A 15,526-nucleotide genomic window follows, 5' to 3' on the forward strand; every position below is an offset into this window, starting at 1 on the left:
AGTCTGATTGTTGGTTGCACTGCAGGAAAATGAAAAGCTCCCCGACGACATGGCAGCTCTGACACTGGGGATTATAAAAGCTTTCAGTCACACTGGGTAAAATATAAGAAGAAGTTTATGGATCCTATCCTATTCACGCCCAGATTAATGACCTGTACTTTCAGTTAAGTTTGATAAGCTCAAGTTAATCGCATCCGGAGCGATTTAATGCGAATGTGGCAAAGATAAAATATCACTCACGATAAAAAACTTGTTTTTAATATTTCATTCAATTTCAGTTCGCTGCAAAACCTTTGAGAAATATCTGTAAAATTGTTGATTAGATGAAATAAAGACGGCGGTCGTAGCTTTCGTGTCACAGCCAGAGCTGAGCGGTCCATGCAGAGCGAGAATGAAAAGTCACGCATGCGCACAAGAGCCAAATTGCTGTGGTTTCGTTCATGGACATTTGTATTAAAAGCAGCATAAAGCTATTTTAAAGTAGCCAGGAAAAGACAGGAACAGCTTGCAGCCTTACCTTCATTATAAAAGCGTGCTAGTGTTGAGCGAGAAAAACAAGTTTCACATTTTTAGTCTTTAATTGGACAAATAAAAAAGACGTTTGGTAGTTATATTTCATGCAGAAAACCACACTGAACCCTAGTAGTTTCTTGCTAAAACATTGCATTTGATATAACTTCTTGTTTTGAATATAAATACCAACAGCAATCTAAAACAGTACCATTTTCTGATCTTTTTCCACAAACAGCACTCACCCAGAACCATTCATAAATTGCTTTTAATGTTTCTAATTAACAGTTAAAGTTGATGTCTTCCTGTTAGCTGTCGTCTGAAGTGATCCTTCCATCCATCCATTTTTTTACACCCACTTTATCCAATTCAGGTTAGCAGGGGGGCTGGAACCTATTCCAGCTGCCATTGGACAGATGGGATAGGGACAGGCTTCATCAGAGCATTACCAGGAACATCTGTTTACTGGATCTAAATCTGTCTCATTGTGCAGAGAAATATTTATAGACACTACAACACAGAAATACCCGTTCCTTGTAATAGCCTGTGAAATAACCATTTTTTCGTATTTCTAATTAATTTCTGGGGAATTCGTTAAAACGACCCAACAACACTGTAATAAAGCCCTGTTTTTGTGAGGATTTTATTGTGACATCTCCAATGGGAAGTCTGGCTTTCACATTTTCTTTATTTACTATGTCCAGGCGGAGGTGGGGAGCTGGAAGAGGGAGAGACAGAGAAGGTGGAGTGTAGGGTACAGACAGTACGCAGCGTGGTTCGGGGCTCTGACTCTCTCCGGCCCGGTGGCTGACTGTATCGGTTGTGCACCTCTGCAGGAGGTAAACGAAGATCTGGATTGCACACAAAGGGGAGAAGAGAGGCGAGTGGAAGCGACTGGAATGACAGAAAAATAACAGAGATAGCTAAACGCTAACAACAACAAAAAAAGGGAGAAACGAGACACCCAGCAGGGACCAGACCCCGGCCAGACGACCCGTTAGCCCGGACACTGAAAGGCAAAGAGGTGGAGGAATTAAAGGGGTCGAAAGCTGACAAATAGCACAACAGAGGAGACCCATTATCACTAGAGTAAGTTCCCCTACAAAACATCCAATAGACTGGGCGTGTTTGCGCCTGAGCAGATGAGTTATCCTTTGCACATGCTGTATGAAGCGGTGTTATGACATATTCCCTTTTAATTGTGTGGTTCACCGGGGGGACGGCCCTGCTAACTACCGGTATTCAAGTCCTACTGGGAGTTTCATACTCATACAAATACCAAATGTTTGCACGAATGCATGAAGTTTTTTAATCCTGCAGGAGTTGGCTCTGTGTAATACCACTTTGGTTGTTTTTGCACACATGCACCCGGATGCAACTCATTCTTCAACTTGTCTGAACTGGATAATGATAATAATAATAATAATAATAATAATAATAATAATAATACTGTCTCCTCAAGGCGCTTGTCGTGGCCAAATACGAGTATTAGCTTAGTCATTACTGTACATTAGCGGGCCAAAATTCAACCATTTCCCTGCACGTCTGTAGGCGTTGCACCGGCTGACCTGGGGTTAAGATCACCACAGAGGTTATCACGAAGGGCTTGGCTGCTGTCAATAAAAGCAGTTTAGCCTCGTAAACTTGAGTCTCTTCGGCCTCGGCTCGGCTCGGCTCGGCCTGAGTGCAGCCAGTGCGCATGGATGTGGGGACACCGGCCGTGGCACGCTCTGTGCGCTGTCTGTAGGCCGCACACAGCCCAGTCTGTGTAACACTGCACAACACAACGCAGTGCCCGGGGGGTGACTTGCTCCAAAATGTTCGCTTCAGTTTAAAGGTTCACCTCGTGGAGACGCCTGCTTGAACTTTGATATATGGGTTATTAGCGCAGATTAACGAAGCCGGTTTAACGTTTGACCCGGTGACCGTCCATCCTATTAAAACTAAACCTTAAAAAAACAATCGAAATTAGTTTGTGAACTTGTTTTTTTGCGCCACATTTATTTATTTTTGTACAGTTGTGAGTCAGTTGCAGATTTTGTTGTTAACGGTCAGTTAGACGGCCGTGGCAGGTAGTTATGGCAACAAAAACGAGAACTAAGCAAATACCGGGCTGCAAAATTCAGCTTTTTAGTCAGTTTTCTTTTTGTCTATTTCACAGAAGACTTGTGCCATGTGTCTGCTGCTTTATTTAGCATTGAATTAAGGTGTAATTCGGTCTGCACCTCCAGGTTTAATTGGATTCACCGGCCAGCTCTCTCACATTTCCAACTTGAGCTAAGATATTGACAGATACTCACCCGTCTGCTTTTGTCATCCCCATGCAGTAACTGGGATGACTTACTGTGTGAGAAAAGCTGAATTTGACCCAACTAACAGATTAGAAAGCAGGTTTTGTCCGAGTAAAACTGGTCAAAAGGAGCTTAGTGGCCACATTTAAAATAACATTGGGCTTTTCACTTGGCATTTTCATGAACTAGATGTGAAGTTTTGGTTGTATGGTGTCATGGTGGCTAAAAGCCAAAACAAGGACGAATGGACTCAAGAGCAAGATATCACCAGGGCAACACAGGTTTATTCAGGGAAACGGAGTGCTGGAGAACGGCCGGGAAACACTGGGGAAAAACCTTGGCTGGATAACTGTACAGAGAGATGAATATGAGAGAGTGAGTTCAGGTGAGTAATGTCCAGATAAGTCTATTGGGAGTGAAAAAAGCCTTACAGTTCTTGGAGGGAAAAGCATCAACAGGAGGGGTGAAGCTGAGATCGGCTGACTGGGAGATGAATCCGGAGTGCTCCTGCTGCTCCTTAAGAAGGAGTCTTGATGACTGGAGATGAAGAACAGGTGTGGCAGCAGGCAGCAACCAGACTCCGCCCTGGTGTTCAGTGAAGTCTGCTCAGCCCAACCTACAACTCAGAAAAACACAACATCTCCACAGCCGAGCCAGATCATGACAGATGGATTCGATCATTTTAGCAAAAGCTAAAATGTTGAATGATTACGTCCGCCTTAGAGTATTTATCCAGCTAATTGAATCACAAGCTGTTTCCTGGACAACATCTGGCTTAAGCTTAATTATTTCTTCATCAGTTAAGGATGGCAAAAGGTCCGGGGTCGATTCCAAATGTGAAATTCACATTTACAAGCTGTTGCTGTGAAGCAGATAGACAGAAGGAAGATGAGGAGAGTCCATATGAACAGTCTGGTACATTCTTTGATCTAAAAAGGGAAGGGAAAAAAAACGCACTGAGAATAAAAAGGTCTGGATGAAGACAGGATGCTTTTCATAGCAATGAAAAAAGCTTTTCATAACACCCAGACAGGCGAAGAACTCTCTCCAGTAATGATGTAATTCATTTTCTGGTAATAAAAAGTAAAGAAACTAAAACCCACAAACAAACATCAACTGATGAAAGCTACATTAAACAGCCTTTATAAAGGATGAGATCCGTTCTTTGGTGACGTTCATGGTTATAGATTTAAGGCAGGGATTTTCTGCAAATGATTATCAATCAATTTGGAATAAAAATATTTATGTTGATAAGTTAAATTATCTTTGAATCCTTGAAAAAGAGTGTCGTACATATCAATGAGCTGTAACTCATAAACATCTCCTCCGATTTGGACGTGAGAGACACCACTTTAAGCCTGGTATATTGACTGATATGTTTTGGTCAACAAATTAAAGAACAAAAACTCTGTAAGTGCCCCCATGTCTTCACACGTGTATGTCCCGTGTCTTTGCCTCTACAGCAGGGATGGCAGATGCAGAGCTGGACTTCCAGACGGGTGATGCAGGAGCCTCCGCCACCTACCCGATGCAATGCTCTGCCCTGCGCAAAAATGGTTTTGTTGTACTGAAAGGCCGGCCCTGCAAGATCGTTGAGATGTCCACCTCCAAGACCGGCAAGCACGGCCACGCCAAGGTCAGTAAATCACTGAAGTGCAGTCACACAGAACAGATTTTTAGAAGCAAATATTTCTTGAGCTAATAAAGCTAAGGCGGGAGAGTACACGGAGGAAAAAATAAAGTTAAATGCTGAAGCTTTTCTCTAGAATTTCACACAAAGGAGGACAAAGACAGAGTGAGAGTCACTGAATTACCGTGCTCTCAATCCACTCAGTTCAGTCATTAATATTAATGGACATTAATGGAGATTCTCAGTCTGTACAAAAACATTATGCGTCCCTCTGGGCCAAAGTTTTCATCTTTAAAAACAATCAAGTACTTGAAAAAGTTGGCGCTATAAATTCTGCTTGAATGTGTTCCAGTTGGCAAAATAATCATCCTTTATGGATGGTAGAAGGTAGCTCTAAAGCTTAATTTGTACACAGGACTTGTGCTTTTTCCTCTCTATTATTTATTCTTTGTATGTGTTTGGTTTCTGTGCAGGTTCACCTCGTTGGTATCGACATCTTTTCTGGAAAGAAGCATGAAGATATTTGTCCCTCTACCCATAACATGGACGTCCCCAACATCAAACGAATGGATTACCAGGTGAGGTTCACACTCACAACTCACAAGTTGGTGCTGGGAATGCCACCGAACCCGTGTGGTTGCCTTCTGGTGAAACAAGTCAGACAAACTGCCATCTGTCAACAGGACTTATTAACGCATTATTGATGTATCTTGCGCATTCAAACGCATTGCAACGTGTCTGCAGATAAAGTTGGACAGTATTGTGTATGACTGATTTCATTAATCAGAATGATTACATGACATTGGGAAAAGAAGGAATGATTTTGTTAGACCGCCCAAAACAGGACTTTTAAAACACATGTTCAACATCTTATGAAATCGAGCTTACAAACCCAGGTAATGATGTTCAGGATGGAATCCCACCTGCATGTATACACTAAAGTGTAAGATTAATACAGCCAAATTCCCAATTCAGCTGCTCACACTCATATTTTCCTGTTTCCTTTGACAGACGGCTAAATGTGTCAGAACATGTGACATAAAATCAGCCCATTATTTAAGACTGCATGTCAACTAGCGGCCGCTTAAAACAGTGTCGCTCTGCTTTAATAAGATCCTGAGTTTACATATCTTCTGACTAAATCACCATTCAGTAACTCAAAGACAGCGTCTGTGCAGTGAATTCAGCTGTATTTACATGTACGATGACCTCCCACGGAGAAAGTTAAGAAGGGTGTTCACACATAACTTGATTTCCCTCTTGTGGGTGTAAACTCTTACAGGGTTGGTGGTCCAGCTAAATGACCAAGTCAAGCTGTGTAATTTGACTTATCTGTGCATGTAACTGCTCTGATTAGGACATAAACAGTGAGACCTTCGCAGATGTGACTGCAGCTCTCCTCACTGTTGACTGGATGTGCAGCCATCTTTGATTTTGCAGGCAATTCCTCCAACTCTCTGACACATAAACTCAACTTGGGGGAACGGCATTCAAGTTGCAATTCCAGTGGGGGATTCAGAAGTTCATCTTCATAGTGCAAATAGAGGACACTCAGAGCCACTTTTAATGTCAGTTGTACACAAACATCTGTCGAGCGAAGTTCAGATTTGGTGATAAAATGCCAAAGTGCTGATTTGTATTAAAGTCAGATATTTAACAGCATAACTTCTTGTTTTAGATAAATGTTCCGTGTTATATCAAACCAGAGCAGGTTTGCTTTAAATCTAAAATGACTGAATTCAAAGAAAATGAAAACTTACCAAATACATTACTTCTGGTGCCTTTACTGTAATCATTTCAGCTGTATTGATTTGTTCCTGTATCTTGCACAGTTGTAACGCTGTCCTGTTGTCCAAACACCTGCAAAAAACCCAAAAACAAACCCATCTTTATAGTACTTCCGCTTCAGTAGATGCACATTTTGGCATTGTGATGCACAAATATGCACAACTACACAGACTCACAAGGTGGTAACAGTCATCCATCCCTGCTGCTGCACAAGCTTTTTAAGTATCTTTTCTTTTTGGCTGCAACATTGTTTTTGACTTTTTCACAGCTCTCATGTGTTGTTGTCAGAGAAAAAGTGCTACATCGGAACTGTTTGCGTTAATGTTACATATCTCACGTTTGAAAATAGCTTTACCGGAGCCTTATTTTGGGGGTGTGTATTGCTCTGAATTTTCTGAACATACTGTATAAACAAGCAAGCAGCTGTTTACAGTATCGTTTAAGATATGATCATGTGTCATTTGAACGTGGAGATGGTTTATACTGGACAGCCTCGGATGCCCGAAAACCGAAAACCCTTGATGCACTGATGGGAACTAGATCACTTATAAGGAGACGTATTAGCACATAAGTATTGAGCGTTGACGTAGCCACTCGAACTGTAAGAGCTACAACTGGTTTGTAGTGGAATGCTGGTAGCTTGCCAAACTGGAAAGTAAACTGTGTAGTATTTGCTAATGAAGTGAAACCATACAGTCCCAGTGCTCCTTCACAACTATGTATGCCGGGAAGCTCATGTCTTCAGACCTCAACTCAGTCACAGCATCAACTCACTGACATTTAATAGTGGGGACAGTTCAACAGGTCAGGGCTAACAGGAATACCCTCAGTGGTCTGCATAATTAGGACTAGTTTGTAGTTCAGTGTGTATGTGGAGGAATTAAATATTGAGCAAGAAGAGCCTGTAAGTATCCATCCATCCTCTATGTCATTTGTTATTCTGATTGTTATTCCTCTCTCCTTCTCCAGCTCATTGGGATCCAAGAAGGCTACCTGTCCCTGCTCCAGGACAGCGGGGAGGTGCGAGAGGACCTCAAGATTCCCGAGGGAGACCTGGGAAAAGAAATTGAGAGCAAGAACGAAGCCGGAGAGGAGATCCTGGTGAGTACCGCCGTCTCACTGGTCACTCTATTTCTCCTCTAAAACAGGTGCCGTGCCACAATCATTTTCACAAAACAAGCCTGGCGAAGCGTTCTCATCCCTGCCCCTTATTTCAGATCACCGTTCTAAACGCGATGGATGAGGAAGCTGCTATTGGCATCAAAGCCTTGGGAAAATAAGCCACCGCAGGTAAATACAGAGCTGCAGCTGTTCTCTCACCCCACAACCACCGCTTGACCCGAGCCTGCCTGAAGAGGAGCGTGTGCTATGTGAAATTATGTACGAGTGTGCGTGTTTGTCCGCGTGTTACACCGTAAGCCACCTGCATGTGCCGTGCCACTGCGATGTGCGATGTCACGATCAGCAGCAAGGGGAAGGCAACTCCAGCCACCAAGATGCGAGGCTGTGTGGTCGGTTTCGATCAGACCTTAGGTATATTTCACACCATTTTAAGTTGTTAATATTTACAACTCTGCATATCCACTATACTGGAGATATCTTTGTTATAATAATGCAACGCGTAAGTACATATTTATGCATATACATGTTTTAATTAAACATTCTATGATTAATATCTGACTAAATGTAAAAAAATTCAATGAGGTGTGCTTCAAATTTGACAGATTGTATGAGGTAATGCTGTTGAGCTGTGCGCCACAGTGGATTTGCCTACCCCTTAGTATAAGTTTAGTTTAATTTGGACACTTTTATGAGCATGTGCATTATTTTATGTAAGATTATGGAATGAGAGCTCATGGTTCACATTGTATTTTGGAGCGATGCTACATTTTATTTATTTATTTTTTTTGTCTGTGGGTTGCACTTCATTTTACAGCCTCATCGCCTGTACTTTGTCCCTAAGAAACAGCTCATAGTTTTGTTGGGCCAAACTGTTCTAATGCACTTTCTTCTCCACACTGGACCTGCAAACTGTGGGCTTTAGAATTAAGAATCCACAAAAGATGTTATTTAGAGATGTCTGTCCTGCAAAGTTTCTTCTGTAGAAGCTAGCATCTTCCTTTTATGGTTCCTCACTCTTCCTTCCTCTGTCCCCCCCTCCCTCCCGCCCTCTAATTCTGTTTTAGGGGCAATGCACTGGACCCGGGGAAAAGGAGGGGATATTGCATCGTCAATGCTCTTCTCCCTCTTTTTTTCTTTCCGTCTTTGTTTTTCATACTCTGTCCTTCACTTCGTTTTTGGACCCTTGTTTGGGCTCAATTAGAGAACTTTATTAAATGATTGGAAACATTGAAAAAAAAAAAAAAAAAAACATCTATCTGTATGTACATGCACACAATAAAACCACATCCGAGTCCAAGTGTGTACAGATGTAAAAGACAAGAAGTGGAAGGTCTCACTGTGGTTTGAGTTGGTTTTCAAGGGCAAGCTGTTGATAATGCCACAACTGTGTAGTTTTTAGATGTGTATATATATATATATATATATATACACATACATTCTCAATTTATCAAGGGCTTCAACTCTGGATCTGCAGTGTTCTGTTGAGGTTTGTTCAGGCTGTTTATCTGAACAAGTCCCTCCCTTTACTGTTTGTTTAATCACCTGAGACTTGTCTGTTGAACTAAGGTTGCCAATGCCTGACATGACTGAAGTATTATTTCGTGTACTCTTACACTTTGAGCAGTGGTTTCAGGAGGAAGACGAGTTGTGGCAGTTTGGCATCCTCTCTCGTCTTCATACAGCCTGTCCAAACTTCTGCAGAATGTCTCCACGGACAAAGAAAATAAAGATGACACAAACTGTTGATGTGTTTTATTGTTTATTTTGCAACATTTAAGCAAAGGCTTCACATTAGGATTCATCTTGACTTGATTTGATGACACAATAGACTGGATACCTGGCGTAAAATTGCTAGTAATCGCGGATTTGTGGTAACCAACCCTAATAGGTGTCACGTGATTAAGCAGAAGTCAGCAACGTATTAAATTACTCTCAGTAAGGACAGTTTTTAAACCTATTAAGTGTTCATCAATGTGTGACTGGAAACATACTGATTGAATTCGTATACTTGATAAAGAACCACTCAAAGTTTAAGAAATTGTTCTTCCATTGTGGATTTTGGGACATTTTTAGTGAGGAAAGCCTTCGCAGACACACTGGATTCTCCACTGATGTCGCTGTGGCCCGTGCAGTCCGGCGTCATACAAGATACAAACAGTTTGGTGCTCATTTACACCTTCGGAACAGCTTCAAAGCGTATGCAAAATAAGCTATTTTACAAACAGTATGTCCTTGAAATTGTGTAAAAAAATTGAGTTTAATGCTCACAGAAGCACAAAAAAAGGACAAAGTGACAACAAATCTGAATTAAAAACGAACTGTACAGGGGGAGAAAACAGACAATCATGGCATAATCAGGACACAAGTCAGTATGTTACATGTCCTAACAGGACCTCCAGAATCTTCAGCGAAGCTGTGACGTCGCAGCACCAGATTTTGAACATGGCTGTGAGTTACTTGCCATGGTGGTAGAACCTCTGCCCACTCTGGCTGTGGGGGAGGAAGCTATGACGAGGGGCGCCCTGTGGAGAGCTCTGGAATTGGGCCTGATGATAGAAATGTAAAAAAACAAACACGTTTTTTAACAGTAAATAAAAGACACATGAATGATAGCTCAAGGAGTTTAACATCAGGAGCTGCTAACTTGTCAAGGCTAGAAATGTAGATATAAATGTAAATTAAATATCATTTCCAAGCAGCAGAAACATTCTGTTGCTGTAACGCTGAGAAAATTAGGGATAAATTCAACTGGGTGGAATTAAGAAGGATATAAAGACATGACTGTAATGTTCCATGGAAACCAGCTGTTTGTTTACCTTAGCAGTAGGGATCTGGACCATGGGTGTGGGCAGCAGGCCTGAAGCAGAAGGATGCATGGCAGAGGGATGCATTGGCCGCAAACCGCCCTGAAATAACATCAACATGTCACAGATAAAACAACTTGATTAGTAAAGTGAGTGCTGGTCAGGTGGGCAGCTCCAGACAAGTATGTATAGCACATGAAATAACCGTAAAGAGCAAATAATTTCAGTAACTATTCACTAACTTAGTCAAACATATCCAGGAACATCTGCTCCTAATGTAAAAAAATCTTAAAAAGATCAATACTTAATAATCATGATTTTAGATTGAGGAAAAAATGACCATTTGAAATGATTTACATAATTTTACATAAAAAAGTCAGTACATGCCAACATTTACCAGACCTTCACGTCCATATATCAGAATCAGGAGTTCCATATTAAGTACCAACGATTCGAGCTTCCTCAGTGACAGCTGGGACGTGTCTAATTAAGACCTCTGACAGGCAGAACCTGCACTTCTCTCTGCTGTGTGTGTCCTGATCGTGCAAAGAAAAAAAAACATCCAGAGGTACGAAAAGAAGTTGGCGATGCCTCAGAGTCTGACAGCGCAGATTTAGGACAACTGCTAATTTACTGAATACCAAAGTCAGCCCAACGGCAAAACAGAAATGTCTAAGAACAATCACATTTCATCCCAGGATCTTCAGGAAACCGCAGCAGCTGTCAATCTGCACGAGTCTATAGTAGCTGAGGTGGGTGGAATAGTCTGACTTCAATGTCAAAAATAGCAGAGAGAAAAAAAATAAAAAATTGCAAATCAACTTAAAGGCAGAAACAAAAACTTTTAGAGTAATGAGCTCTAATAAAAATCAAAGAGGAGATTGTGTGGTCACCGTTACAGCAGGCGTCTTTGTTTCAGGCCAAAAACATCTTTTCAGTAGCAAAACCTGCAGCTGTGAAGCGTGGAGGTGGAGGTGGATTCTGGGCGGAGGTTGCTGCAGTTTTACATTTAAAAATGGTGTAAAATGGAGTTTTACTCTGAGAAAGAGGGCAGTGACAGCCCCCAGGGCTAAAAATGTCCCTACCTCCTCCTCTAAAGAACTTTATATCTTGCTACGATAAAGAATTAAACAGCTCATTTCACCTTTACCTGTAGACACTGTGTTGATGAAGTTTTCTTGTTTAAATGTGTTCGGGGGAAAAAAGAAAGAAAGAAGGTCTTACTGCATCAGTAAAGCCAGACTGTTGGTTGGCGTGTTCCAGCTGCTTCTGCAGGGGTATTGATGCTCCAGGGATGTATCCTGCAGGACACGGCCAGGTTAACATTTATCATATCACACAATTTATGAGATATTTATGATGGTGGAACATGCAACAAAATACTAGTAGAGGAGAGGCGTCCCTCACTGCATTCAGGAACCACATGAAGTCTCTTCAGAGAAACGCCTCCCCTCCTTACAAATCTTACAGAACTAACTGGCAGCCATGTCTTTACATGTTCTACTTGTACTCATACCTTTCTCACTTGTTTAGCACTTAATGCTTATGCCAGGGTTTCTTACTGTACCGAAGACGAACTATTCTAAGTCACTTTGGATAAAAGTGTCTTCTGAATAAATTAAGTTAATATGATCAAACAAAAATCTCCATCTGTTGTAAAGTCTAAAATAAGGTTACGTTCAAATTACTCTGCAATTTATTTTGGGTGCAGCATTTTTGGAAGGAGACATCATTGGGAACACGAGAGCATCAACGGCGACGTGACTTGCCTGGCTGGGACGTGAAGTGACCATGAACGGGGTAACCAGCCTGCTGATGAGGAAGGTACTGCATTGCTTGAAACGCAGACGCACCTGAAGGAAAAAGCATTTCTAAACCGATGCGTTTCTTTACCAGTCCAACTTCATCGAAACACAACTGATCGTGGATTTATCTGTGAAAGATGGTGCTCTCCTACCTCTGATCTGAGAGCTGCTGGCGAAACTGACTGGTACAGAAGGTCCAGGTGCGTAGCTGGAGGGATGCTGGGCCTGAGCCACTCCATAGGGCTCATGGACCCCTTGGCCTCCGCTGAACTGCCCGTGCTCTGCTGAGGCCGAGCTGAATCCGGACGTCTGATAATGACGTGCCTAAAAGGGGCCGAGGTAAATACGCGGTAATGAGCAAACTCTGGTTGCTCTAAGGAAAACAAATGTCAACACACAGTGTACAGATGATTTTGTCCAAGTTAATTCAGCAGGAAATGCAGCAAGCCCTCTCTGCTAAGTTAATTACCTCAGCTTACATTTCAAATACTCTTATGTAGTAACATTGTAGTTTTATAAATTGAAAAGGGTAATTACATTTATGATTGTATGGGTTGGAACCTTTTTTTAAGTAACTATGAGCGCTAATGTTTTTCTACATAAACAACAGTGCGGTAGCCCTCATTTAAGATGGAAATGTACAGGATTTGTCATTTAATTTCACTGTTTTGCTTTCGATAAATACTAACTGGCAATGTTCTGAGGTATAAGACAGCAGTTCTAAGCGTACTCCCTTTATTTATTTGACGGTATTTCTCTTAAGGATGTCACAATAACACAAATTTAGTAGTTAATACCAATACCAGCGAATTTACATGATTCTCGATACCCAATTCGATACCACAGTCAAAAACCAAACAATAAATTCCATGTACTTCAACATACTCATTCATTAAAAACATTTGAACATTACAAAAAAAAACAGCGGCATGAAGCATTCAAGTAATAAATAAAAATAAACCACTATTAACATTTGACCCATTTGAATTGGAATCAGGCATAATCAGAACCATGATAGTGGGATGATTTAGTCATTTGAAAAAATATCTGCTTGGTGCCTATCGCGCATGTGCACTGTAGCTTTAGCTTACAGGTGATCTGCCGACGTCTTTTGAACACAACTTTACTCTTTGCAATGTAAGCAGATACATTATTTGATCCATTTCAAAACCGGATAACTCGCGTTGTCACAGAGAAACAAGGAATACTTCCGGAAAGGGTACGTTCTGCTGTTTGTTTTGATATACGGCGCATTGTGTTGTGACGGGGACGTCGCAACTTATTCAGCCGTACTTTGCAAAGACATAACTTTGTTCTGTTTGTTTGTGGTCTTCATTGCGTGATATTTCGGTGAAAATAAAAGAGTACCGTCATGTTTTTAGAATTGTGACATCGACTTGGTACCGAAGTATTGGTTCTCGTGACATCCCTAATTTCTATTGCAATCTCCAGATATAACATTCTTTAATACAAAAGCTCCATAAATGCGCATCCTCTTTACTCTGCTTTCAAGCTGACTCCTGCTTTCTTTGGAAACAGTGAACTTGAATAGATTCTGAATATAGGGTTCTTTGTAATACATCAACACATTTTGAATCAAGAAGTGATTTTGAATGAAATAATGACAGCAATGATCAAAATTGCACATTACCGTAAGACCTAATTCCCGAAGAAAGAAACATATATCATAAAATATTTCATGGAAGCGCGTTAGTTCATTGAGTGAAGAACCACTTTACTTACAGGGATCACAGAAGCTGGGAACAGCTGTTTGCTCCTTTCTCCAAGCAAAGCACCAGGTCGACTGTGGCCGACTGGACTGCCTGAGACAAGAAAAACAGCTAAATGAGCTGACACACGCAACACTAATGTAGGAAAAGGACTGCAGCGATTTCTGACATCCCACCTTGAATACTGAGGAGGTGCTGTCCGGCGTGCATGGGCAGACTCGGCTGATAGCTGGCTGATGTCAATGTTGTGATATCACTGAAAAGCAGAGGAATGCAACTGACTTCTGACAGAACTTTGATAGAATCACTCTGCTTGACAATGGCACTGTTAATTAAAAAAAAAAAAAAGAGTAATACCTCTGCTCCTTTCTCCGTCTCTTTTCCTCCTCATGAAGAACTTTCTTGAGCTGTAAAAATAGCTGATGTTTCTCTTCTTGGAGTCCCTGCAGTTTTTCCCCCATCTTCATTACCTGGTGTCAATATCCAGGCAGGGAATCATGCAATAAGAGGTTAATAGATTATCAGATTATTTGTATTTTGAATGACATTATCTGTTCTAACTAAAAGTCCGACCATAAAATGATGTGCAAGTGGAAACAAACTAAGCCATTTGTGTTTTGAATCACATTTCCCAACCTGTTCTTTGGTTTCCTCTAATGACATCCTTTCCTCTATTTCTTTCGTCCTCTTCCTCTCCTCCTCTTCCTTCAACTTTTGCTCCATCATTTTGTCCACCTCCTCCTCCTCTGAAAAGAAAGAAACCCAAACAAAAACATGAAGTATCTAACATTGAAAAACATGTGAATTTTGCTAAACCCTGAGGAAAAAAAATATAATGAATAAACAATATTAAAGTACCTCGTTTAGAGTGCAGTTATCCAGCTAAAATTTCCCATGGTAAATAACATAAATGGTATAAAAAAAAGTATTGCAAGGCATCGAAAGAGTTTTTTTTTTATTTTAGTTTAGCAATAACAACGTAAACAATTGGGTTAAAATTGGGTTGTTTTTGACAATTTCTTGAGTATATGCTACGAATTAGGCAGATTAGAAGTACAGTTCGGTTCATTTGAAGTACTGAAATCGTGACAGTCTGTGACAAATCAGCCTTTCTTGTGCATACACACCTTGTCTCTTGCGCTCCCTCTCCCTCATGATGTGCTTGTGGAGGGCTCTGGCCATGGCGTTGGATAGCTTGGGTCTCTCCAACAGGGCGGGCATGGTGACAGGCAGCGGGGGGGCCAGCTGATGTTGGTCGAAGTTACAGTTGCAAAAAGGTTATGACAACGTATAGGATGTGTAAAGTAAACATAAATGCATGAAATAATTTACTGTCTACGCTCCTAAGCAGTGTACATAAATATAAAAGTAATAGTAAAACAAGTACAGAAATACGTTAAGTGTAACGGCCATAGGCCTAGCTAGTGCTGCAATCCGCTAGGTGCTAAGCTAGCATTGTCTGTAGCTCCTCCCGTTTTCTACGAATATTTCTGACGACAACCCATAAACAAAAACCGCAGAATTAAAAATGATAAAGTGTCAAGGTTAAACATGTGAACCTATAACATAGATGTATCTTAAAACGTGCTGGGGAGAAGAGGTTAGCTAGACCCAGCTAGCTTATGAGCTTTTAATTACGTTACCTATTTTGTGATGCATGTGTTATTTTTACTTCAATCATCTGAGACGCTGACCTTTATCGTTTTGTGAGGCTTTCAATCAGAACCTAACCGCCCCGCGGTTTTCAGTCTGTGATTTCCCAGGTCTAACGGCCGCTCGATAAAATTATTCTTAACTTCTGTCCAAAATATAAACAGAGGATTTACGCCCGGGTGAAAGTTATACT

The 15,526-nt window shown here is 41.2% G+C and overlaps 2 protein-coding genes across 4 annotated transcripts; one reads left to right on the plus strand and one right to left on the minus strand.

Moving 5' to 3' along the window:
- The first annotated feature begins 1,219 nt into the window (after positions 1-1,219).
- On the plus strand, positions 1,220-9,085 carry LOC142368585 (eukaryotic translation initiation factor 5A-1). Of its 2 annotated transcripts, XM_075450793.1 has the most exons (6): positions 1,220-1,599; positions 4,265-4,437; positions 4,905-5,009; positions 7,189-7,320; positions 7,437-7,509; positions 8,406-9,085. In XM_075450793.1, exons 2-5 carry the CDS (start codon positions 4,270-4,272, stop codon positions 7,497-7,499), a joined length of 468 nt encoding a protein of 155 aa, XP_075306908.1. In that variant the 5' UTR covers positions 1,220-1,599; positions 4,265-4,269; the 3' UTR covers positions 7,500-7,509; positions 8,406-9,085. The 2 variants fall into 2 exon arrangements, with proteins under 2 accessions (XP_075306908.1, XP_075306907.1); XM_075450792.1 differs by having other exon boundaries at positions 7,437-9,085.
- A 2-nt stretch (positions 9,086-9,087) lies between these two features.
- gps2 (G protein pathway suppressor 2) lies at positions 9,088-15,526 on the minus strand. 2 transcript variants are annotated; one of them, XM_075450790.1, is made up of 11 exons: positions 15,375-15,526; positions 14,808-14,925; positions 14,317-14,426; positions 14,038-14,150; positions 13,857-13,936; positions 13,694-13,773; positions 12,103-12,274; positions 11,915-11,998; positions 11,370-11,446; positions 10,158-10,247; positions 9,088-9,887 (listed from the first exon to the last, which is right to left on the minus strand). In XM_075450790.1, the coding sequence occupies exons 2-11, from the start codon at positions 14,899-14,901 to the stop codon at positions 9,795-9,797; spliced, it is 993 nt and encodes a 330-aa protein (XP_075306905.1). In that variant the 5' UTR covers positions 14,902-14,925; positions 15,375-15,526; the 3' UTR covers positions 9,088-9,794. The 2 variants fall into 2 exon arrangements, with proteins under 2 accessions (XP_075306905.1, XP_075306906.1); XM_075450791.1 differs by having other exon boundaries at positions 15,324-15,526.

The sequence above is a fragment of the Odontesthes bonariensis genome, chromosome 19 (genome assembly GCF_027942865.1).
Source record: "Odontesthes bonariensis isolate fOdoBon6 chromosome 19, fOdoBon6.hap1, whole genome shotgun sequence".
Taxonomy (NCBI): domain Eukaryota; kingdom Metazoa; phylum Chordata; class Actinopteri; order Atheriniformes; family Atherinopsidae; genus Odontesthes; species Odontesthes bonariensis.